Source organism: Balaenoptera acutorostrata, chromosome 5 (assembly GCF_949987535.1).
Source record: "Balaenoptera acutorostrata chromosome 5, mBalAcu1.1, whole genome shotgun sequence".
In the NCBI taxonomy this organism is placed as follows: Eukaryota; Metazoa; Chordata; class Mammalia; order Artiodactyla; family Balaenopteridae; genus Balaenoptera; species Balaenoptera acutorostrata.
In genome coordinates, this window is record NC_080068.1 from 51,668,286 (window position 1) to 51,691,948 (window position 23,663).

The 23,663-nt window shown below is 40.8% G+C and overlaps 1 protein-coding gene across 1 annotated transcript in view; it reads left to right on the forward strand.

The window, feature by feature from the left end:
* The first annotated feature begins 9,954 nt into the window (after positions 1–9,954).
* The window catches only part of BTC (betacellulin), a 42,203-nt gene continuing 28,494 nt past the window's right edge, over positions 9,955–23,663 (forward strand). Inside the window, exon 1 of the mRNA XM_007179821.2 lies at positions 9,955–10,316. Within this exon, the coding sequence (XP_007179883.1) occupies positions 10,253–10,316 (64 nt within the window). The 5' untranslated portion in view covers positions 9,955–10,252. The remainder of the gene's footprint in view (positions 10,317–23,663) is intronic.

Consider the following 23,663-nt stretch of genomic DNA (forward strand, 5'->3'; position numbering starts at 1 on the left):
CCTCCTAGAGAAATGGAAATAAAAACAAAAGATAAACAAATGAGACCTAATGAAACTTAAAACTTTCGCACAGCAAAGGAAACCATAAACCAGATGAAAAGACAACCCTCAGAATGGGAGAAAATATTTGCAAATGAAGCAACTGACAAAGGATTAATCTCCAAAACATACAAGCAACTCATGCAGCTCAATATCAAAAAAACAACCCAATCCAAATATGGGCAGAAGACCTGAACAGACATTTCTCCAAAGAAGATATACAGATTACCAACAAACACATGAAAGAATGCTCAACATCATTAATTATTAGAGAAATGCAAATCAAAACTACAATGAGATATCATCTCACACCGGTCAGAATGGCCATCATCAAGAAATCTACAAACAGTAAGTGCTGGCGAGGGTGTGGAGAAAAGGGAACCCTCTTGCACTGTTGGTGGGAATGTAAATTGATACAGCCACTATGGAGAACAGTATGGAGGTTCCTTAAAAAACTAAAAATAGAACCACCATATGACCCAGCAATCCCACTACTGGGCATATACCCTGAGAAAACCATAATTCAAAAAGAATCTTGTACCAAAATGTTCATTGCAGCTCTATTTACAATAGCCAGGACATGGAAGCAACCTAAGTGTCCATCAACAGATGAATGGATAAAGAAGATGTGGCACATATATACAATGGAATATTACTCAGCCATAAAAAGGAACGAAACTGAGTTATTTGTAGTGAGGTGGATGGACCTAGAGACTGTCCCACAGAGTGAAGTAAGTCAGAAAGAGAAAAACAAATACCATAGACTAACACATGTATATGGAATTAAAAAAAAAAAAAGAAAGAAAATGGTCAGAAGAACCTATGGGCAAGATGGGAATAAAGATGCAGACCTACTAGAGAATGGACTTGAGGATACGTGGAGGGGGAAGGGGAAGCTGGGACAAAGTGAGAGAGTGGCATGGACATATATACACTACCAAAAGTAAAATAGATAGCTAGTGGGAAGCAGCCACATAGCACAGGGAGATCAGCTGGGTGTTTTGTGACCACCTAGAGGGGTGGGATAGGGAGGGTGGGAGGGGGGGAGATGCAAGAGGGAAGAGATATGGGGACATATGTATATGTATAACTGATTCACTTTGTTATAAAGCAGAAACTGACACACCATTGTAAAGCAATTATACTCTAATAAAGATGTAAAAAAAAAAAAAAAATCAAAAGGATTTTTCAGCTACTGAGCTAAGCACAGAGAGTCCAGAGCAGAAGCAGAAAGGCCGGTAAGGAGGCTCTTATAATAATCTAGGCAAGAACTGATGGTAGTTTGCACTAAGATGGTAGCAGTGGAAGAGATAAGAAAGGGTAGATTCTGGATATATTCCGATTTTCATTGTGGAATTACCAGTCTTGCAGTGTAAAGGGTAAAATTTTACTTAACGTTTATTCAGTGCTTACTATGTGCCAGATACTAGTCTGAACATTTTCTATGTATCCACTCATTTATTTTCCACAACCATCCAGTGAAAGAAGACTCATTATTATTCTCCACTTTACATATGAGGGAACTGAAGCAGAGAAATAATATTGGAGTTGGGGAAATCAGAAGATCATTCCAGGTACCAGATGATAAGAGTCTGAGTTAATGCAATAGCATTGGAAATGAAGCAGGAAAGCAGGTGGTGAAGTGGCAGGGAAAAGATAGTATTTTCCATCTTTAGTTATTTTATTTCCTTCTTTCTGAGCAGGGCATTGCATAAGTGGCCATTAAGATGGTGCAGGCGCCTTGCATCTCTTCTCCGGGTAGAAGTGCTTTTGGAAACATTTTCTTTGTAAAGCAATGAGAGACATTGATTGTTTGCAGAGCTATCATTTTGATTCATGGGGAAAAGTATTTCAGATGATAATAAAGGAGATAGCTGAAAATAACTGCAGTGTAAATATATCCTTAAACGGAGAGAGATGGTGGAAATATAAAAATTGAGAGGGTTGAGGGAAGGTTTGTATAATAAATGTTTTAATTTCTTTACCACACCATCTTCTGCTAAGTAAATTTCTAAAGGAGGGGCATAATTTCGATCTTACCTGTGGGATGACAGGCAATGACAACTTGCAAGTCTGGAATGACCTGAAATGGGTTTTATTAATGAAGTTGTCCGCACTAGGGTAGCAGAAGGATATAGTGTGCCAGATTATGTATTGGATTCAGTTGTAAAAGTCCTTGATTCTAGTTCTAATTCTGAGGCTTGTGTTATAAAACTTCTTTTTGCCTTATTTGTAAAACAAAGACAATAAGAGATAGCCATAAGAATGGATGCTTCCAAGGTTTTTTAAGGATGAAGAAAGTACAAATGAAAAGAACATCATGAAAAACTAAAATCTCAAATTACGAACATTTAAAGGGAGAAGGTTAAGGTTATTTACTCACTCTAGGGATTTTTTCTGTTGAATTTACCATTTTGACAGTTTGCCCAAAGAAAGGGATACAGCAGTTAGAAGTCATTAAGATTTACAAACGTCATTTGTCATCACAGCTGGAAGTCTCAATAACAGCTTTTCAGTCTAGACTACATTGCAAGTCTCAGCCTTCATCTTTTGGGGCATCAACTGTAGTTAAAAAGAATCCTTTTTAACTTTGTTCATGGGAATTTCTTTGTTCATGGGAATATTTACTCTGTTTAAATGCAATTTATGTCCATACCCCTAAGTTAAATCTCCATTTTGTGCTCTCAGGAATACATTAAAAAATATAATCTAGATAGCTTAAAGTTTGTGATTTGAGCTGTGTCAAAATTTAACCTTATGCAACTCACATTTAAATGATTTGATAATTGACATAATCTTGTTGATAGGCTAAAAATGCAGAAATGGTTAAACTGTATCATTTGTGAGACCAATAGACCATGATTTGTAATAAGTACATTTTATTACTTATTTTTCATTTCTATGGGAGCAGGTGAGCACATAAATATTATGGACCATAAACTAAAAGTACTGGGTGTAAATTAAATTTTAAATTAAGTTGCAATTTGAAGATAGTTTAGAATATGGAGAATTCTTAGCCATTTGTATGTTAATTAGTTTTCAAAATTATTTTTTAAATGTCTAGTTTCATGGCAGATTTGAGCAGAAATGGTTTCTCAGTGATCTTCTGGTTACTTTAAAACAGTATTGAAGGAAGAAAACTTGCAGTGTTGTATTAGCATTTTACGGTTGAAAAAGGCTGTTTAAAGTCATCTAGCCTTGGAATCTCAGCATTTCCAGGTTAGGAATGAGATGAAATTATTGGAATTGCCTTTACAGTACATAGCATGTGCATTTCCAGTGCCAGGGAATGTACTATTTCCCCAGGGAATCTATTCTCTCATTAAAATTTTAGACAGATATTGAATCCAAATGCATCTGCCTCTAACCCTTAGGTCCTTGTTGCAACCACTGGGACTGAGCGGTATGAATATAATTAATTTTCCATGTGACAACTCTTCAAATATTTGAAGAAATCTATCATGCAAGCCACCTTCCTTCCCCCGCTCCTTGCCTCTGTGCTCTCTGCTTAAGGCTAAACAACCCAGAAAGAACTGTTATTTTGTGAAACAGAGGCAAGAACCCTTACCAGTCTGGTTAAGTTTAGCAACTTATCATTTAGGAGCTATACGTTCTTCCCTTTGGGGAACACTAAAAATATATTTCCTTATCTTCAGTCTTTTGGGATTGATTTCACATAGATTACTAGTAACTCCACCTCCTCCCCAGTGTCTTGGAATATAACTCATTATGACTCAAAACACTTGAATTCATCAAAGGATTTGCAAACTCTCGTAAGATGTCTACATTCTTCTTGGGTTTTTTATTTTTACATTTTGTTTTATTGTGGTAAGAATAAAACATGTGAGATCTACCCTCCTAACAAAATTGTTAGTGTCCATGATATTATTGTTGACTATGGGTGCAATGGACAGCAGATCTTTAAAGCTTATTCATCTTGCTTAACTGAAACTTTATGCCAGTTGATTAGTAATTTCTCTTTTCTCTGTCTGCCCAGCCTCTGGAAACCACTGCTCCACTCTTTGAGTCTATGAATCTGACTATTTTATATATCTTATATAAATGGAATCATGCAATATTTTTCTTTCTGGGACTGGCTTATTTCATTTATTATAATGTCCTCAAGATTCATCCACGTCACATATTGCAGAATTCACTTGCTGGATGGTTATTATAAAACAAAGACAACAGCTGTTAGTGAGGATGAGGAGAAATTAGAACCCCTGCACACTGGAGATGGGAATGTAAAATGGTGCTGCTACTATGGGAAACAGTACAAAGTTTCTGCAAAAAGTTAAAAATGGAACTACCATGTGATCCAGCAATTCCGCTTCTAGGTATGTATGCCAAAGAATTGAAATCAGGATCTTGAAGAGATATTAGTGCTCCTACTGTGTATGTATATTCACAATAGCCAAGATATGGGAACAACCTAAATATCCATAGACAAATGAATGGATAAAGAGGATGTGGTGTGTATATACAATGAAATACTGGTCAGCCTTAAAAAACAAGGAAATTCTGCACTCATCTTGGGTTTTGATACCTCCTCAGATGCTCTTTTTTTCTCTTCTGTTCTGCTTGGAAGAAAAAAATTAAATCACAATAAAAGTGAAAAAAACGTGTGTATGTGTGTGTGTGATTCATGTTTGTTGCACCATTGGCACAGAGCAATTGGCCATGCCCCATTTTGATATTTTCATTATGAACATAATTACAGCTCTGTGGTCCCAAGTCATTTTCGGACATCTCAACCTCTTCAGAGGCTTTTTTCACAGGTCTGTGATAGTCACTCTTGTCTGCACATGAATATGTGACTTCCTCTCCAGATTTTAGATAGTTTTTAACTGAAATTGTTAATAATTACATAATAGGAATCACGTTTTTTTTGAGAGTTTTAAACTCTGTTGAAAATTCACACTTTTCAGCTTCTCAAGCCCTCTTAGCATGTCTGTTTTTCTCTGTGATGCCTTCTTTCAGCTGATGCCGCATAGCTGATTCCAGTCTTCCCCCTACGTGGCCAGAACTAATTCTAGGGTTGCATAGTCATTTATCTCCTATGTTTTATTTTGTTTTTAACTTTACAGCCAATCTCACCTTGTGAGTTAGAATTACAATCCAACGCAGCAATCCCCTCATCTCTTCCTCTATATTTTGAAGAGAAACAATTTTTCAGGAAGTCAAGTGAAAAACTCATTAGATGCACTGTTGTTCCCAAATGAGACTTCCAGCAGGTGGCCAGAGGATTGACTACACTCGCTATGACTATTTGAGCTGCACAAAGTCAATGGCAACGATTTACTACTAGGTCATTGGATTTGAAGAGTGTGCCCAGGATTCAGAACTTGAGCATACACAGCATAGCTCCGCCATACATCAGCTACGTGACTTTGGGCAACTTTTTAAACTTCCTTCCGTGTTTCAATGTCCTCATTGTGAAATGAGAATAACAATGATACATAATTCACATTATATTTGGTGAGCATTTAAAAAGTTAGTGTACGTAAGTACTGAGAACGGTGCCTGCTACACAATAAGCATCAATAAGTGTTCATTGTTACTATTATTCTGGCAGTGGATTGAGGAACTCACGTAAACTTAACTGAAAAAATTCCTCCCCTACCTGTGAGGGGGACTTACGGGATAGTGGGGAGGGGACAGGAACACTCACTTTGTCCACAATAAGTGTGTCCACAGTGGGGTGAAAGATGCTACAGGCAAAATGTTCTCATCTCAGATGTGTTCATTTGGGTAATACCAGCACCTCCTAATACAATGCATGGTGCAAGGTAGGTATTCAGTACGTTTGAGGAACTAGAATACAGGGACAAGAGCGGAAAAAAATTGCGCGGGTGACAGTTTTGCCATTGTATGGGTTAGGAGAATATTCTCTCTCTGGCAAGTTGTTTGCAAGTTTTCCCGTAACAACATTACTTCTATTTCTCTATCCCCCTTCCTTTTTTCACCCCTAATGCTTTCTACTATGCTTCCTAAGGTCTGCCCTCAGGACCTGAGATTCCCTCAGAGGTGTTGCCACCTCCTCTTCCAACAACTCTGCTTCTTTCTGATGTTCTGTTCCAATGATTGCTACAGTTGCACCAAATCCTGGGATAAGTTTGAAGCCACCAGATGAAAGAAGGTCAGAGGGGTCTAAGGGATTGCCAGAGGCACAGACAGTGCCCAAATTCATGGTATTTTAGGCTCACTGTTACTTTCCCATCAGAGATTTTTTAAAAAATAAATTTATTATTTTATTTATTGATTTTTGGCTGCGTTAGGTCTTCGTTGCTGCGCGTGGGCTTTCTCTAGTTGCGGCGAGCAGGGGCTACTCTTCGTTGTGGTGTGCAGGCTTCTCATTGTGGTGGCTTCTCTTGCTGTGGAGCACAGGCTCTAGGCGCGTGGGCTTCAGTAGTTGTGGCATGAAGGTTCAGTAGTTGTGGCTCACGGGCTCTAGAGCGCAGGCTCAGTAGTTGTGGCGCACGGGCTTAGTTGCTCCACGGCATGTGGGATCTTCCCGGACCAGGGCTCGAACCCGTGTCGCCTGCATTGGTAGGTGGATTCTTAACCAATGCGCCACCGGGGAAGCCCTCCCATCAGAGATTTGTTCTGTGCTCTTTCCTTCCCTCCACTAGGCATATTAGTAAGAGAGGGTTAATGAAGGAAGCTAGTCCCTACTCTTTTCCCTTATGTAACCTATAAATAGATTGTAAAATAATATAATAACCATAATACACTGAATAATTTCTAATATGCCAGATTTTTGCCTTAGAGATATATATCATTGTGAATCCTAAAAACTGTGCCAATCATTACCATCACATTTTATAGATGAGAAAACCGAGGCTCAGACAGATGAGTAATTTGTGATCCAGGCATTCAGTGACAAAGTCCAATTTGAACAGACTAAAAAAACTCCAGAACCAATTGTACATAGCATACTACTCTGTGGTCCCACATGGAGGAGTGTCGACACTGATGGGAAACTATGACCATGTAGGAAGGGATGAAGCCACTGTGCCAGGTGTGTTAGGGAGGGATGTCTAGGGCCTGGCCGTATTACAACATTAAATTTATGCCACTTAAGTGCTTGCCTACTTAGTCTACAACTAGGGCCTGCACAAAAGCCCAGATTTTTTAAAAAATCAGAAGTATCTTTATCAACTATGTATGAATATGGTCACAGGAAAAGGGCATAACAGAGAGCTGAAACTGATAGATATCACATAGATGATTATATTTGAGATTTACTAAACTTCTATCAATATAAAGCTGCCATTGAAAAAAGATAGCAAGTCAAACAGATTGAGGCATATGTATAAAAAATGGATACCTGAAGGACTGAAGAAGAAGGTATGATAAAACATGTAAGAAAAAAAAAGACACTAATAATCCCCTTTCCCCAGAAAAACTAGGGTGTAAAGCAAAATCACCTGAATACAGCTTCTGAGCATTGATTTTTCACTGGTTTTCCATAGAGACTAATTCAATAGTTTTAAGAACATTTGGAAACCCTCTATATATACTACTAATTTTTAATAATCTACAATGCATAATGTTTATCATTACTATAAAAACATTATATTCACCATTCATATTTCTTTTTATTCATCTACTCTTATTGAATTAAATAATGTTACTGACTACTAGGAAATCTTCCTATGCTACTGAATACCTTAAAGTCATAATTTGGAGATTACATGCTCACCTTGAATGGATACATTCCAGAATTTTCCTTTCTACCACCACATGTGTGTCTGTTTAGGTGTTGTGCCCCACAAATAACCACAAGCTTATTTTGTCCTGTCCAGTGGAGGGGGAGGAGTGTCCCTGCTGGAGGCTGCTCTGTGTGAGAAGAGAAAACATTGATGCTTAAAGGCCTCCAAAGGCGTCCACTTAAGCCTCATACCAGGTTCAGGAGGGCTGGTTATATCAGCCTAAAGCTGGCACAGGAAAGACACCATTCAAGCAATCCTTGGCTTGGGGATTCTGGGAATATAAGTTCTACCTTGTGACTCTGTTATAGATTTGACCCATTCATCTCTTAGTAACAGCTCAGTTTATAATCTAAAGCATTGAGACACACCTCAGTTACACGAATGAGGCCTCATGAAAGTCAATTCTTGCCTCCTACTCTTCCAAAGTTAGTGGTTGGAACCCAGATTGACTTTCCCCCTTAGTGAATGAATTGAGAGTGAGAAAAAAGAAGGAGGAGGAAGAGAAGAAGGGAGAGAAAGAAGGAAGGAATGCAGCCAGTAAGGAGGGTAGGAAGAAAGAAAGGAAAGAGAACGTTGCTTGATCTTTAAGAGATTGAACGTTCAGTGTCAGGAAATTTGGAAGACATATTCTCTGGAGTACTTATTTTACTTCTGGCTGTAAATAAAGCCCTTAGGGAAGGTTATTAATTTATCCGGCTTATTTAATATATTCGAGTACCCTATTTCATACTCCAGTGGCCTGAAACAGTTAATTTACCTTTTGAGTGGCATGAATGGTGAACATTTATACCAAATCTTGGCACTTTACAATATTCGACAAACATCTGGTATTTTTTGCTTAGGTTTGCTTTATTTTTTATTAATATTTATGGAGAAGGAAAATAAAATAGTAATGTTCTGTTGAGGATACCAGGACAGTTGTTGGCTAGGGTGCCGTCTCAGAGTGAAAGATGCCTTCACCTAGGGCGCTGATCCTGAGGGAAGGAGACAATATCAGAAAGGAAAAGGGAAGGATGGAGATGGAAAGGAGGGAGATGATGTCAAATCCCCTTGGCTTCGTGTGCTCTTGCCCTTTTTATCTGGGGTGCAGTCACCATCTATCTCACAACCTTGAATTCTCTAAATCTCATGTCTGTCTTCTCATAGATGCTTTATGAGCTGTCATGTGGGTGCTAGAATGGGATTCTGGAAATTACCAACTGATTTTTATTCCTCTGGATATATTTGTTGCCTGACGCACTAAAATAATGTGAATTGGTTTTGAAATGAAATGTCACTTGTCGAAGAAAAGCACATAATAATTTGTTTAATTTAAACAATGGGGAGGAAGGGGAAGACATCTGAACTGCATTTCTTATGTAAATGAATGTTTATTGGACTTTCGGATGCTATAGAAATACAACTTCTGTACTGAGGAGGCATGATTACACATATTGATCACGCAAGAGGAATATAGATCAGTACGAAAACTGCTGTACCCTTTAGTTATTTTGGAGACAAACATATTAATCATGTAAGGTAAAATTGGATGCTGCTTTCTGTCTTTGAACGCTGTGAGGATGCCTTTGTGTTCCAGGAAATGCTTGGTGCAGAACCATCAGATTCCACGTCTCCTCAAAGAAGAGGTGTGTTGAGGTAGAGATAGTGCTTGGCAAGCCCCAGGCAAAAAGCATTCTCCTTATTCTTATAGATCCAACAGAGTTGATGAATTAAATAAATAAATGAAAATACAATGGGTAGACGAGTAAATGGAGAAATAAAAAATATAAGTGACATTCTTAAAGTAGCTCTTGGTGAGCCCGCACTCCCAGATAGTCAACAAATTATATATGGAAAAGAGAAGCTTGGAAATTGTCAAATGCCTGAGGTTAACCACAGTGAGTGTTGGCTCTGGTCCCTCCAGGACACCAGCAGTTGGCTGAAATAAGGGGAGCTGGAATTCCAGAGCAGTCCGGGTCTGCGGTTCTCGCTCAGTGGGCTCGGGGAGGGAGTTTAGAGCCGGCTTGCTCCACGGCGGCCCGCAGGCCCCGCACCTCGGACCCCTCCACGTGCTCTCTCTCCGCTCCCTCCCCACCTCCTCGACTCCCCAGGGGGAGGGAAATGAACCGTCAGGTGCGACCCAGCAGGGGGAGTGGGTGAGCTGGCCCGAGGGCAGCCCGCAAGTGTCCCGGAGTGTGGGTGTGGGGTAACTTGGGTGGGAACGGCGTGGAGGCCACCACGACGAAGTCCTGCGCCTCGTCGATGGGGTGTGTGCAGAAAGAGCGCGGATAAATAGGAGGCTCCCTCTTCCCGGCGACACTCGCGTAGCCTGTCGGCCGCCCGCCCGGGGAAGTGTTCGCCCGCCCGGTAGCCGGGTGCCAGCCTGGGGAGTAGTTTCGCTTCCTGCTAGCTCCGGGATTCGTTTCCAGGCACCCCGTCGGGCGCCCGTGGCCCGGGAAGGGGGCGCAGGAGGAGGCGGGAGACTCGTCTCGGGGCTGCTGGGCCCGGCAGCGGGGTTGATGGCCCGGGCCGCCCCGGGCAGCGGCGCCAGCTCCCTGCCACTGCTCCTGGCCCTCGCCCTGGGTAAGTGGCCGCAATGGGCTCTGGAGATCCTGGAGGAAAGTGTAGGGTGGAGTCGCAGGGAGGGCGAGCCTTCCGCGCTGGCATTTGGAGCCGAGGGGGCCCTGGGGTTGGCAGGGGCGGGTCGAAGAACTTGGACGACTGGGGTAGCACGAGGTTAAGGATCCGGCACTTGGGCACCTGGGGCTGCACCTGTTGCGGCGGCCCTGGGCGCAGGGGGCGGTCCGAGGGCGGAAGGGATCCCGTGGGCGGGCGCAGAGCGGAGGGCCGGGGCGCAGGTGCTCTTGGGCGTTGCGGCGCGGTGCCCGCGAGCGAGGAGGTGTGGCAGGTGGACGATTTTTGAAAATCCACCAAAGCGGGAGCCTGGGAGACTAGACCGCAAAGACATCCCCTGGGACAAAGAGGAAAGGGAACTCCTTGGCTTGAGATGCAGGCCGCCGGGAGTTGCGGAGCAGGGTGGAAAGCAATTTGCCTGGGCACCCTGGGCGCGTGCTAGAGAGAGGAAGGGGACGACCCCGGAGAGACAAGAGCTGAGGAAGGCCCGAAAGTGAATTATTCCACCCCTTTCTTGCCGGCGAAGTTGGGAGGAGCCAGGAGGAGGGAAAAAAGATTCAACATTTGAGACCTGGATCTCCTGTTCCGGATAGGGAAACAAAAGGAAAGGGAGGTGACATATTTTCCTGAGGGCGCTATTGATGAAACACATAGATGCTTTACTTGGAATATATTATTTCCTATTTGAAGGAGAAGTTGCAGAGAGAAAACTTTTCTTCACTTCGAAGGTGAAACTTGGGGGGTTAGGTTAAGGACTACTGGGTGTAGTCGGTCACCTGGTGTGAGGGCAGAGTGGCCCGTGGGAGAAGCGCTAGGATGCCCTCCCGGAAGGCTCTCCTCACCTCCTTGGGAGTCAGTGCTGGCAGAGGGAGAGCTGGAACTTCGGATGCTGGGGCAAGTTTACACTGCTGGAAGCAAGGTTCCCCTCACCCTCTAGTATGGGAAGGTAGCAGGTAGATACTTAAGTGGGAAAATCCTACTACGGCAAGACATCCCCTCTGCATCATGGTCATTTGTGCGGGGTGCAGGCAGAGGGAAGGGAAACTGGCAGTATTTTGTAGTCCTAGCTGGGATGAGGGGTAGGGACATCTGGACTTGGGGCATCAATGTGGGAGGAGGAGCGTCTCTACAGCTGAAGTGTCTATGTGATGAGGACACTACCTTCCAGCCTGGAAAGGGCCAGGCTTTCTCTTATGGAGGAAAAGAGGTGGGATCTAAATGGAAACCTCCATTTGGCTGTGTCCTTGGAATAAGAGAGGTGCCTTCAAGGTGTCATGACCTTGGTCAGAAGTGGATCAGACTTAGATCATGGTTAGAGAGAAAGGACTGATTTACAAACCCTGCAGAGGAAGAGGTCAGAAACAAGTTAGCGATGGAGTGATGTGGAGCCTGAAGAAGGGCAATGGGCCTGAGAGTTAGGCCTAGAGACAGTACTATGCTTTTGCCAGCATCACTTGGATGAAGCTGGCATTCTCTTCCTCCATTTTATCCGGTCTGTCCTACTGTCAAAGTGTTTACTGAAAATCTGCTACAGTCAGCAAGATGCTAGAGTATATGGGAATGGGGGTGGGAGGAGGGCTCAAGAGAGTCCTAAGACATGATTCTTGCCCTAAAAGATGTTATGTTGAAGTTGGGAATGCGGGACTAACAGATATGAAACAATAGGAGAAAAAGTCATGAAACCGGAGAAAGGAGAGCTCAACAGGGAGGGATGGAGCAGTGGGGAGATTGCATGGAGGACCTGAGTGGGTAGGACTGAAACTTGGTAGGATTTGAAATATCAGTAGTAGGGGAGAGAGGGGGACGAAAGGAGGCAAAAGCATTTAGTAAAGGGTTGGTGATGGGAATGAGATTGATTTCCTAGAGAGACAGGCAGTCAGCCTGCCAGAAAGCAGAACTGATGAGAGGCAGACAAATTATGAAGAGCCTAAAAAGCCAGATTAAAATATTTTGATATAAATCAATAAACAGTTAATCACACACCATCATAGGTCTTGAATACAGAGTGATATAATACAAACAATGATTTAAGGAGATAAACCTGGCAGTGGGGTGCAGTGTGGGAGGAAGGGAGAGGGCCAGAGGACCTCATTGTCTCAGGTGTAATCCAGGCACAAGCTAATACAGGACAAGATTAGGGTGATGCTCCAGCAGAAGTGTTATGGTAGAAATGACTATTTCAGGTTGATGGACATTCTTCCCTAGTTACTATCACACAGTACTTTATTTTTTTCTCAAAACTTGTCAAAAGGCAGAAATGAAAACAACAAAACAGAATTCTAATCCAGTGCTCTTGTAACTCAGGGTAGCCTAAGTGTGCAACTGCCTTGTTGAATGTTTGGTTTAGGGAATTGAATTCAGTCTCTAGACTCCCTAAGAGGCTCCACTCCTTGCAAAATGCCAAAGGATGTAATTTGTTGACATCAGTGTTTCCATTAAATGGTCCTATTTAACTTTTAAGTCTCATTCCTAATTTAAGTCACATGTTATCTTATTTACTTCTTGAAAAGAATGTGAGCAATGGCCGTGTGATGTTCTAGGTGCGCGCGCACGTGTGTGTATGTGTGTGTGTGTGTATGTCACAGTGAAAGTGCCTTGAGAGCTGGCACTGAGCAGACCTGGTTCCAGCCTGACCTGAGTGAGACCTGGTTCCAGCTTCTGCCGTTCCGTGACTTGAGATGTCTGTAAGTTACAATTTTCTGGGCATTGTTTTTCTCATTTATAAAATAAACGAGTTGCTTTAGATGAGACTAAGGTGCTTACCAACTTGACATTCTGCTGATCTTTAACGAACATTTCTACTGGGAATTTAAGAGAAAATTTTTTACAATAATATTTAACTTCCATTTACTTGTAATGGATCTTTGTTTCCTGTAAACTTTACCTTAACAAAGAGAACCATGGATGCTTGCTTCTTAGGTAAATATGGTAAAGGGGCAATAACTTTGTTTAAAGTGTTTTTTTTTAATCTTGAAGAAATTGGACTCCCTATTTATTCTGTTTTTAAATTTCTCCCTCTCATCCAACTGCTATAACAAACTAAAGCTAAAATCATAGCTAAGTGAAAAAGGGAAAAAAACGTTTCTTTTTAAAAAAATGAGTGAGTTTGAAGGTCAAAAATATGTTCCCCTCCTTATTAAAATCTAAACCATTAATATATGTAAGTTGGTCTTTTATGTTCTTCTTGAGAATATGAATGTATTCATGATGTAATATCTAGGTTTCAAGTTGTAAAGCAAGTAGGTGGCAGCAGGGAAAATTCTCATTGTACAAAGGAAGTAGCTGAAGCCCCACACAGTGAAGATTTTAGAATTTGCCCCTTCAGATATGCTTTTGGGCTTAGAAGGGCATTGGGAGTTTTTTTCCTCTTCAAAAATCCCAGGTTTCACAGGCCACACTTGCATATTAACAAGTGTTACAAATCAAATTTTGCTATTGCTCCATTCTCAGTTGTTGTGTGGAAATTCCCAAATAATTCTAGAAGAAAGATCCCAATAATGCAGACAAGCTTTGTTGCACCCGCTGAAGGTGGCCCTGCTGATGCTTGGCCTGCAAATATCTGTGCTGAGGTCAAAGGTGCCCAGGACAGAGAGTCCATGTGTCTGTCCACGCCCCTGGCACTGCCCCATCTCTGTTGAGACTGTTCACCCCAGTACCCCATGCTCCTGAAATCCATGGAGAGCCCAGCGGGAAAGCCTCATCTTGTTTTTTTCTCACCCTCTAATAGTAATCAACTCATGAATGTCACTAGGAGGCATGAATGTCACTAGGAGGCTGAGGGGACAGTCAGAGAAACAGCACCAAGCTGAAGTCCGAGTCACCCTTCTAATCCATGAACCATGCTTGTCAACTTCTCCGCTAGAATTAGTGTCTTCCCAGGAGGGTCCAAATAAGCCAGCATCTGGGCTGCATGCAGTTTAGGCTTAAGCCACGATCCTGATACACTTCTAAAACTGCAGACAAACCCCTGGATCCACAAAGAATCCATATTCCAGTTGGTCAAGAGTCCCCCAAAGTAAAATTTAAGAGGAAAGTCATCTGATTAAAATGGCTATGCTTTGGACTGCTAATGACTGCAGTTTGCCCAGCCATATCTGTGTCTTAAAAAAGGAAACTTGGTAGCCCAAATGAACCTATAATTGCTAGATTTTAAAGAAATGAGGAGATTTTTTAGATGGTTGGAGAGAGATTGGGTATTTAATCTTAATTTACATCAGTTGGGTAGTAACCTACTTTGATTATCAGCAATATCAAGTCAAATAGCGAAGAAGTACTTTTATTCATTCTTTACATTTTTTTGAGGATATGTAGTATATTATTTACCTGACCTGTAGACCAGAAGCAGTGATTCCGAAACAGTGACAAAATGTATAACAATGTTTGTGTTCAGTCTTCTTATTTCAAAGTGCCTCAGTTGGTTGTATAACAGGATGAGTTACTAATATAGCATTTCTCTCTTTGCAAAACCAAGGATTTACTCATTCCATTAGCCTTATGTTTGAGATGTTGAGATGTATAAAGAGTTCCTGGCACATAGTGGGAGCTGAAAACATATTAGTTAAATGAATGAGTGAATGCAAGTGGCTGTGTGTGACAGTGCCCAGGCATTAAAGGAACAGCAGTTTCAGTAAAGAAAACAGTTCAATTTCTTGTTGGCAAAACATGCCCACTACTCAGAGATGATGTAGAAGGTAGTGTTTCTTCATCTCTTCTTACTTGTGACTTGCTTCCCGTCTTGATAGACATCCTTTCACAGATGGACTTTTGTTTGGCAAGTAGTAAGTCTACTTCTGTTTCTCATGTTCGGTAATGCTACCTATCTCTCATATATTTGGTTCAAGGGCAGATCTCATCAGTCAAAATATAGGCTTTTCAAATAAGTGTTTCAAGCGAGGAGGGAAAAGCAACGGACTCAGGGCGTTCTCCAATGGTTCATTAAAAAATGCCCTTTGAATTCTGTGAGGTGTGAGGTGATTTGCTCTCTTATTTGATTAGAATTTCTTCTAATGCACATGTGTTTCATTAGCTGGGAGTAACCAAGTTGTTATGTTCACGGGTTTCTGCTTAGTATTAAATATATAAAAAACCTTTGGTGGCGCCTGTAGAAGTTGAGATAGGTTTGCTGGGAGGTTGAATGCAGTCTGACTTAGTGTTGAGGACTTCTCTGACTAATGTTATGTGTAAATATTTCACAGCTATCAATTGTCTGGATTCCTTGATGGTTAGATCTAAGTACTGTGAACCACACCGTCCAGGCCTGTCCAGAGTAGGAGAGTAAGGCTTACCTCTGCCCCTAGTGCAGAAAGCCCACTAATAAGCACAGGAAATTGTCATCAGAGCTGAATGAGGCCGTTTTAGGAGACCCAGACTCGACTTGTTCATGACCACCTCCCTGCTGAGTTTCTGACATTTGATTGGTCCAGTCTCATAGGGTGACTGACACAAGATGTTACTATGCATTCAGATATCTGTTTAACCTTGGGTATGGAATCTCACCATAATAACTCTTTACATTCTGGGGACCTTCACAATTGAAAGAGCATTTTCATACCATTACCTCATTGATCTTTACACCAAAAATAATAGCAGAGCAGTTATGTAGTATGCATGCTGGGCATTATTCTAGGAGTGTAATAACTTGTTTCCCCCATATGACACTATCCACTGAACACACAAGCTAGACATAATGGATTATTCCCATTTGTAGACAAGGATATGAGGCATAGAGGCATTAAGTAACTTGTCTAAGGTTCTGGCTTTATGAGCCTGAACAACGAGGATGAAGTGACAGTGCCTGGATCATAGTAGATAAATATTTGTTGCTGAATGGAGGAGACAGTGGGCGATAGGGCACTAAAGTATAGTACAAGGACATATCACTGTATTTAAGAGGAACCCAGTTCTCCTGACTTATTTTAAAAGCATTTAAGTTCATTCTAGCAGTCTCCTACCATCTTTGCTTTCTCTGCTGCCTACCCATACATCTGTGGCACCCCAGGCTCTGGCTATACCTCAAGTTCTTGGGTTCTTGGCTCTTCATCCCAGCCAGGAAACCTGCCTACTCATATCCCAGGCCATCCCAGCTGGTAGTGAACAGTTGGCATTGATCAGACCAGGTGTTTTCCTTCGGTCTGTGCCTAGAATCACTTTGGCCATCCTACTCTGACCCTATCCTTAAATGAACCTGAACCTGTGGGTGACTCCTGCACTTTCCTGGACTGCTTGCGACACTATGACACTTAGGGCACACTCCTTAGGGCAAACGGAGAGAGGTGACCTTGCTTTACATTCCCCCTGATTGGACCTGTAGGCCTCTTCCTGAGGAGTAAAGAGAGCATATCCTGCGTCAACGTGATGTTGTAGTCAAGAGTGTAGACTCTGAGCCAGACCATCTAGGCATGACTCCCCTGCTGCTGCGATTTACCAACTCCTTAATCTTGGACAAATCTCTTAAACCCTCTTGGCCTCAGTTTCCTCATCTGTAAAAGCTGACAGCAATAGAACCAAGAGTATTATGTGGACTAAGTGAGTTACTACATAAAGCACTTATACTGTGCCTGGAACATAGTTAAGTTCTGGATTAACATGAGCTGTTATAATGGATAATTGGAAAGCACAGAAGAAATCATTAATTTAAAAAAATTTGGATTTTTAAATTCTGGGTACTTCTGAAATGTAATCAGGGTCTACCAAATGGTGGAAAAATTTTCCCTTGCCTTTATTTCTCAAATTCCTGCTCCCATTAGTTATGAAATAGGCAATAGATAAAAATTCTCAAGAGTTCTATTTTGGCTGGCTTTGATAGGAAGGAACAAATGTAAGAAATGCCACTGCAAAAGCAAAGTGCTTATCTGTTTCTAAAAAAAAAAGTCTATAGATTCTTCTTCAACTGCCAATTTTGATCCTAGTTTTATGCAGTGAAAAGCTTTCCAGCACTTTCCTGGCATTGATACCAAAACCCAACATCTTAAGGTGAATCAGATAAAAAGTGAGCCTTCACTAGCAGAGAAAAATGAAATATTTACAAGATAATTTTAATACTTTTAATCTCATCAAAATGGGGTTGTCTCATTTATTGGGGTTATACAAATAATTGCCTTAACTAAAAAGAAATAAACTGTCATTTTGGAAGAATGAATGATGATGCAATGTCAAAATTCATTTCTAAATGTCAGACAAATGGAAAATAAACAAGTTGTTTTAGAAAAGTTTTCTAATGACAAAATAATTTTTTTTAGATTTTAAGGAGCAGACAGCCATGCATAAATATTCAGTTTTTCCATAATAATTGTCTTGTAACATTGAGAAAGTTACTTAATCTCCCTGTGCTGCATTTTCTTATGTATAGAATGATAATAATGATAATAGTACCTATCATCTAGGGACACAGGAGTGTTTTGAGGATAAAATGGGATAATGCAGGAAAAGATTTTAGTAGAATAGTTGGCTAGAAAATGCTCAATATTTATTAATATTCTTAACTTTGTGAATATGTAGATAACTTTTAAAGTATTTCATAGGTATGTCTAAAAAGGAGAAATAGAATCATTGTGTTCATTTAAGCCAGCTGGAGTGTGTTTGTACTTTGATCAAAGGAAATTGCTGTAATATTCACCACTGGAAGCAAGCAAAGGAAAAAAATATATAGAAATCATAACCATGCTTTCAACAGTTCTTTAAACAGTTCCATTAGAATGCAAGTACCACGATGGCAGGGATTTTTGTCTGATTTGTTCACAGCTATATTCCCAGTGCCTAGAGGATTATTGTGCATAGTAGGTGCTCAAAATATATTTGTTCAAAGAATAAATCTGAATGCACACAGCCCAGGAAGTTCTCCTAGACCCGTAGCTTCTCATAGCGCGTCGCAAAGATCTTGACGTAAACCTTGTAATTTCAGCATGTGCGCATGCGCACGCTTTCCTAGCTGCCACAATCAGAAACTAGAACTGTTCTCCAGCATCTGTTTATATTCCATCTTTAATGTCTTCGAATTTGCTAACAATGACTTATTTTAGACAGTTGCTCACTGAGATGACGGCTGTACCTCCTATTCCGGAGTAGGCTGACCTGGTAGAATGAGATTTGCTCATGACATTGAGATATTGACTACCACCGCCGACAAAACGGGAACATATCCAAAAGCAAGAATTTATCCCGAACTACTGTGGCATAGTGTTGGGTCGGTTGTTGGGAAGTACAGTCTTTATTTCTAAAACATGTAATAATGAGGAAGACATAGCTAAGTATTTGTACTATTTTAAAGTGTCTAATACTATTATAAAGTGTGTCTAATACTGTGTTTAGCATTAAGGAGAGCTGTCCAAGTCGCTGTCTTTCCAAAAAGAGTTTGTATTATATTGGGTATAAATGTTCATCAGAAATGAAACATCGTATAGTAAGTAGTTCAATACTTAACAGAGTTTAAATTACCTAGTACAGGCTAAACATCTCAGAGAAGGAGAATTTATTATGGGCTGAAGTGATTGTGAAAAAAATATCACCAAGGAAACAGGGAATTGAGTTAGTTTTTCCACGATGGTGGTACAGGAAAAAATTGGGAGAAAAATTAGAAGGTGGATAAATTAATTACTTGTTTTCTTTTTTTTGGTGCAGCAGAGAGTGAGCAGACTCAAAGCATAGAACAAAGAGTTGATTTTGTGTGGTATTGAGGGAAATATTGACTGAATAAGGACTTGTTTTTCAGAATGAGGACATTAGGCAGGATCCTGAATTTTTAAATTTTTTTTTTTTTTTTTTTTTTTTTTGCCGATGAGTGTCCTGGTTGTCATGCCTTCGGCTCTTTGGTCCTGAAGGGTTTGCTGGAGAAAGCAACTCATCGCTGGCCACCAACACCCCTACCCCACCGGCAGCGTAACCTACACCCTCCCCCAGGATCCTGAATTCTCAATGCAGTGACATCTTTGCAGGATTTCCTAGGGATTAGAGCTAGGAGGTTTTGTAATTTACATACATTTATGCTTTTAATTATATGTCAAGACCTTATTTTAAAATATTATATGGTCTCCTACCTGAGAAACCTGTTTTAATTCTGTGGAAATGTCTAGACTCCATTTTTACTGGAGGCCCTATAGCTTGGTGAAGAGCTAAGTACAGATCAGAGGCTGACCTGAGTGGTTTGCTTCAAGGTTCCTAACGATGTACAGCTAGGTTTTCTAAGGCTGGAGGTGGTTCATAACCAGGGGGTAGCCCCACACCCATCTTAGAGTAGCAGTGTCACCTGGAGAAAGAGACTTATCCAAGAGGACAGATTCAGGGAACTGGTTCATGACCACATAACACTTAGAGAGAGGAAACTAAGTGGGAATGAACTTTATTCTTCTCACAGAAGACCTCACTTTATTCTATGACAGCTCCATTCTCTACCATTAAGGGCATCATTTTGTCCCTAACTCAAGTTAGAAGGACTCCTTCTTGGTAGTGCAATAATAATGGATAATGGGTAGCTACTGTGATATTTTCAATAGGGGAATTATACAGGGAGTGCAGTGGTTTTAAGATTGGTTTTACCTAGCCCAGAAAGCCTGGACCAGGCAATGGAGAGAAAGGAATAAATTCAATAAATATTTCTATGCAACAATTTATATGACATAATGACTTGTCTAAGTAACAGAAAAAGAATTAAAGCTGTTTCCAGCACTGTTAACCTGGGAGGGAACAAGCATTTATGGTGCCATATGTGAAAGAGAACTTCCTTTTTCTGGTAGGGATGTGAACTGCTTTTGAGACATTCAGAAGTCTTATGAGCATTTGGAAATATGGATGTTGACTTCAACTTAGAGCAGTGGACCCCACGTCTGATTGTTCTTCCAAGAAAAGCAAAAAGTACAGATTATTAGGCCTCTCCCCAGACCTACTAAAGTCTGGTTGACATGTCCCTATGAATCTAAATTTTTAAAGACTTTTCAGGAGAAGAAACAAATTTTCCTTATGGAATAACTGCGAATAATAGAGGTGGGTACTCCCCCCTCTAGGAGGTAGAGCTTAATTCCTTGACCTCTTTGAGTATAGGATCTGGATTTGGTGACTTGCTTCCAGGGAATAGAGTATGAAAAGGAAAAAATATAAATAAATTTACAGGGCAAAAATCTGGTGAACACTACCTTAATCAAGTGGTCAGGGTAAATGTCATCAAAGATGCCAAATTCCTAAGAGTTTTTTTTTTTTAATTAATTAATTAATTAACTTATTTATTTTTGGCTGTGTTGGGTCTTTGTTTCTGTGCGAGGGCTTCCTCTAGTTGCGGCAAGTGGGGGCCACTCTTCATCGCGGTGCGTAGGCCTCTCACTACCGCGGCCTCTCTTGTTGCAGAGCACAGGCTCCAGACGCGCAGGGTCAGTAGTTGTGGCTCACGGACCCAGTTGCTCCGCGGCATGTGGGATCTTCCCAGACCAGGGCTCGAACCCGTGTCCCCTGCATTGGCAGGCAGATTCTCAACCACTGCACCACCAGGGAAGCCCCCTTCGTAAGAGTTTTGACACATAAAAAGGACATTAATGGAAAATTGATGAAGTCAGAATGAAGTCTTGAGTTTAGTCAATAGTAATCTACCAATGCTGGTTCTTAATTTTGATAAATGTACCACAGTAGTGAAAGATGATAATATTAGAGGAAATGAAAGTGGGTGAGGGGTGTACAGGAATGCTCTGTACTTTGCAACTTTTCTGTAAATCTAAAATTATTACAAAATTAAAAAAAATTATTACAAAAAGTGTTCTACAGGAAATTTTAATGGCTAGCCAGTTTGGACAATCATCTGGTTAGAAAATGGGGCTGAAAATATAAATGAATCATTTAGCTGATTATAATTTCAGGCTCTAGCACAGTGCCTAGCACACAGTAAACCCTCAGTACATATTTGTTCCAACACTAAGTCTAGGGGTATTTTGTGAGATCAAATGGCATTATGAAAAAGAAGACCAAGGCAAAATCATAGATAGAAAGTAGAATGGTGGTTGCCAGGGATTGGGGGAGCAGGAAATGGGGAGTTAGTGGGTATAGAGTTTCAGTTTTGTGAGATAAAAAGAATTCTGGAGATCAGGTGGTTATGGTTGTACAACAATATAAATGTACTTAATATCATTGAACGGTATATTTAAAAATGGTTAAGATAGTAAGTTTTATGTTGTATATATTTTACCACAATAAAAATGATCAGAAGAAAAAGAGGACTGAATGTAGCATGTTGATGGCACCCGTATATGGTGTAGGAGTCAGAAAAGTAACTGGCAGAGTTGAGTGAAAAGGGAAGGTTAAGTGAAGAAGCCAAGAGGTGGGTGAGTTTTAGATGGAAGATTTGGGAAGATGAACCATATCAAATACTGTGGAGATGGAGGAGGCTGAGACTCAGGAGGAGGTCATGGTGAGTGAGCTCTGAGGAAATCATTGATGCTCTGGAAAGACAAGAGACAGGAGATGGATGGGGAAGCCAAAGACACACACACACATACACACACACACACACACACACACACACACACACACAACTGAAAGGATAGAAGGATAGAGGTCAGGGTGGTGGGTAGAAAAGAGAAAGTTTTGGTTATGAGAATCAATTTCAAATAGTTGAAAAGTTGACCCAACAAAGGTTTCCTCTGTGTAGTTCAGAGTATGCAACTTGGATTAATGAACTAACATTCCTGGAAGACAGCTCTCACATTAATTTAGGAAATTTTCTCCCAAGTAGAGCTCTGAAAAAATGGAATCAGCTGCCTTGGGATGTGGTGATCTTCCCATGCCTGGGCATGTCTGTGGTCTGGATTGCATTCATGGGAAGCTGTGTAGAGGTGATTCCTAGGTGAGGTAGGAGTTGGACCAAATGACCACCAAAGGTTCTTATGACTCCATGAATTATAGATACTACTATAATGTTACTTCATTTTGGGAGTACTTTGGAGGTTGGTACTGTCAGCTGACTTCTCTGCAAGGAGAAGACGCACGACAGATGGAGACCTGGGGAGCTAATGGTAAAGAGCTTTGAAAAAGAAAATCACTTGAGTGACTTCACTCCTGGCCGGCCCAAACCGTATTCCACCATGTCTTTTCCTGAATAGAAATATCAAGGTTAACATCACCAATAATGCCATGTAGATATCATGTACCCCTCATATGTTGTGATGAGAGGACATCTTGGGATATAGTATCAATCCCTTGCCCCAGGCTCAGTTTTTGCCTTAAAGACGCTGCACTCTTTATATTTTACCATCTATTAAGATAATAATTATGACCTGGGATCCTGTTGTGATGGGGAAAAACCCTAGCATAACTATAATTGATAAATTATATTGACAAAAATTTCAAATGTTATTATTTCAGGAGACAAATTTCTAACATTGCAAATTTCTAACATCCTATGATAGGAAACTTCTGTGAGAAGATTCTCTACTTGTTTTTAGATAAATGATAATTATCCGGTAATAGAGGGTAAGAAGAACAAAATGTGATTTAGATGCCAGGTGAAACGATACGCTTTCCATTTGCCTCCGCAGAAGGGTAGCAAAAGAAATGCACCCCGTTCTTTCTTAACGATTTCTACCCAACAGCATTCACCACTATTAAATACTTCTTGATTTCTAGGTTAGTCAGCTGCTTTATTCAGGATGTGGTGAAGAGACATTGAAGTTTCAACTGGAAACATGGTGTGACTATTTCTTAATGAGTCATTTTCATAGGTCACACAAGAAAATCAATTGAATTATTTCACGGTCACACTACACACATCAAGAAGGCCCTTGTTTCTTGATACTTCTCTGTATAATTCTTCACTCCAGCTGGACATCTTTACTTATTGTCCCCCCAAACACACTCAGCTCATTTCTACGTCATTGCCTTCGGTCCAGTTTAGTTTCCAGCTTCTTTTGTGAGAGTTTTCCCTATAATTTCTTCAGCTTAACATTGCCTCTTTTTGGAATTCTATTAGAATTTATTTTCTTTATACCTGGCAATTATACTGTCTGATATTGATTGACTGATTGATTGATGTTTCTGGTCTCTGCAAATGGTTTGATCAATAAAGATAATAATGGGTTAATGTTAAGTTGGCTTGAGTTATCCTAACTCATTTTAAGGGCCTAAATTCTGGGGCTTTTTCAGGTTGGGAGAGTGTCTACTCTGACACCCTATGTTCTTTTCTTTACCATTATTAAAGTTTGATGACTGTTTCCTCATGGGTCAGAGGCTGTGTTATCGCTGGATCCAGAAGCCAACTCCACTATTCCTCCTCACTTTGCACTCAGATAATCCTTCTTGATAACAAATTGTTCTTTTTCCATGGTT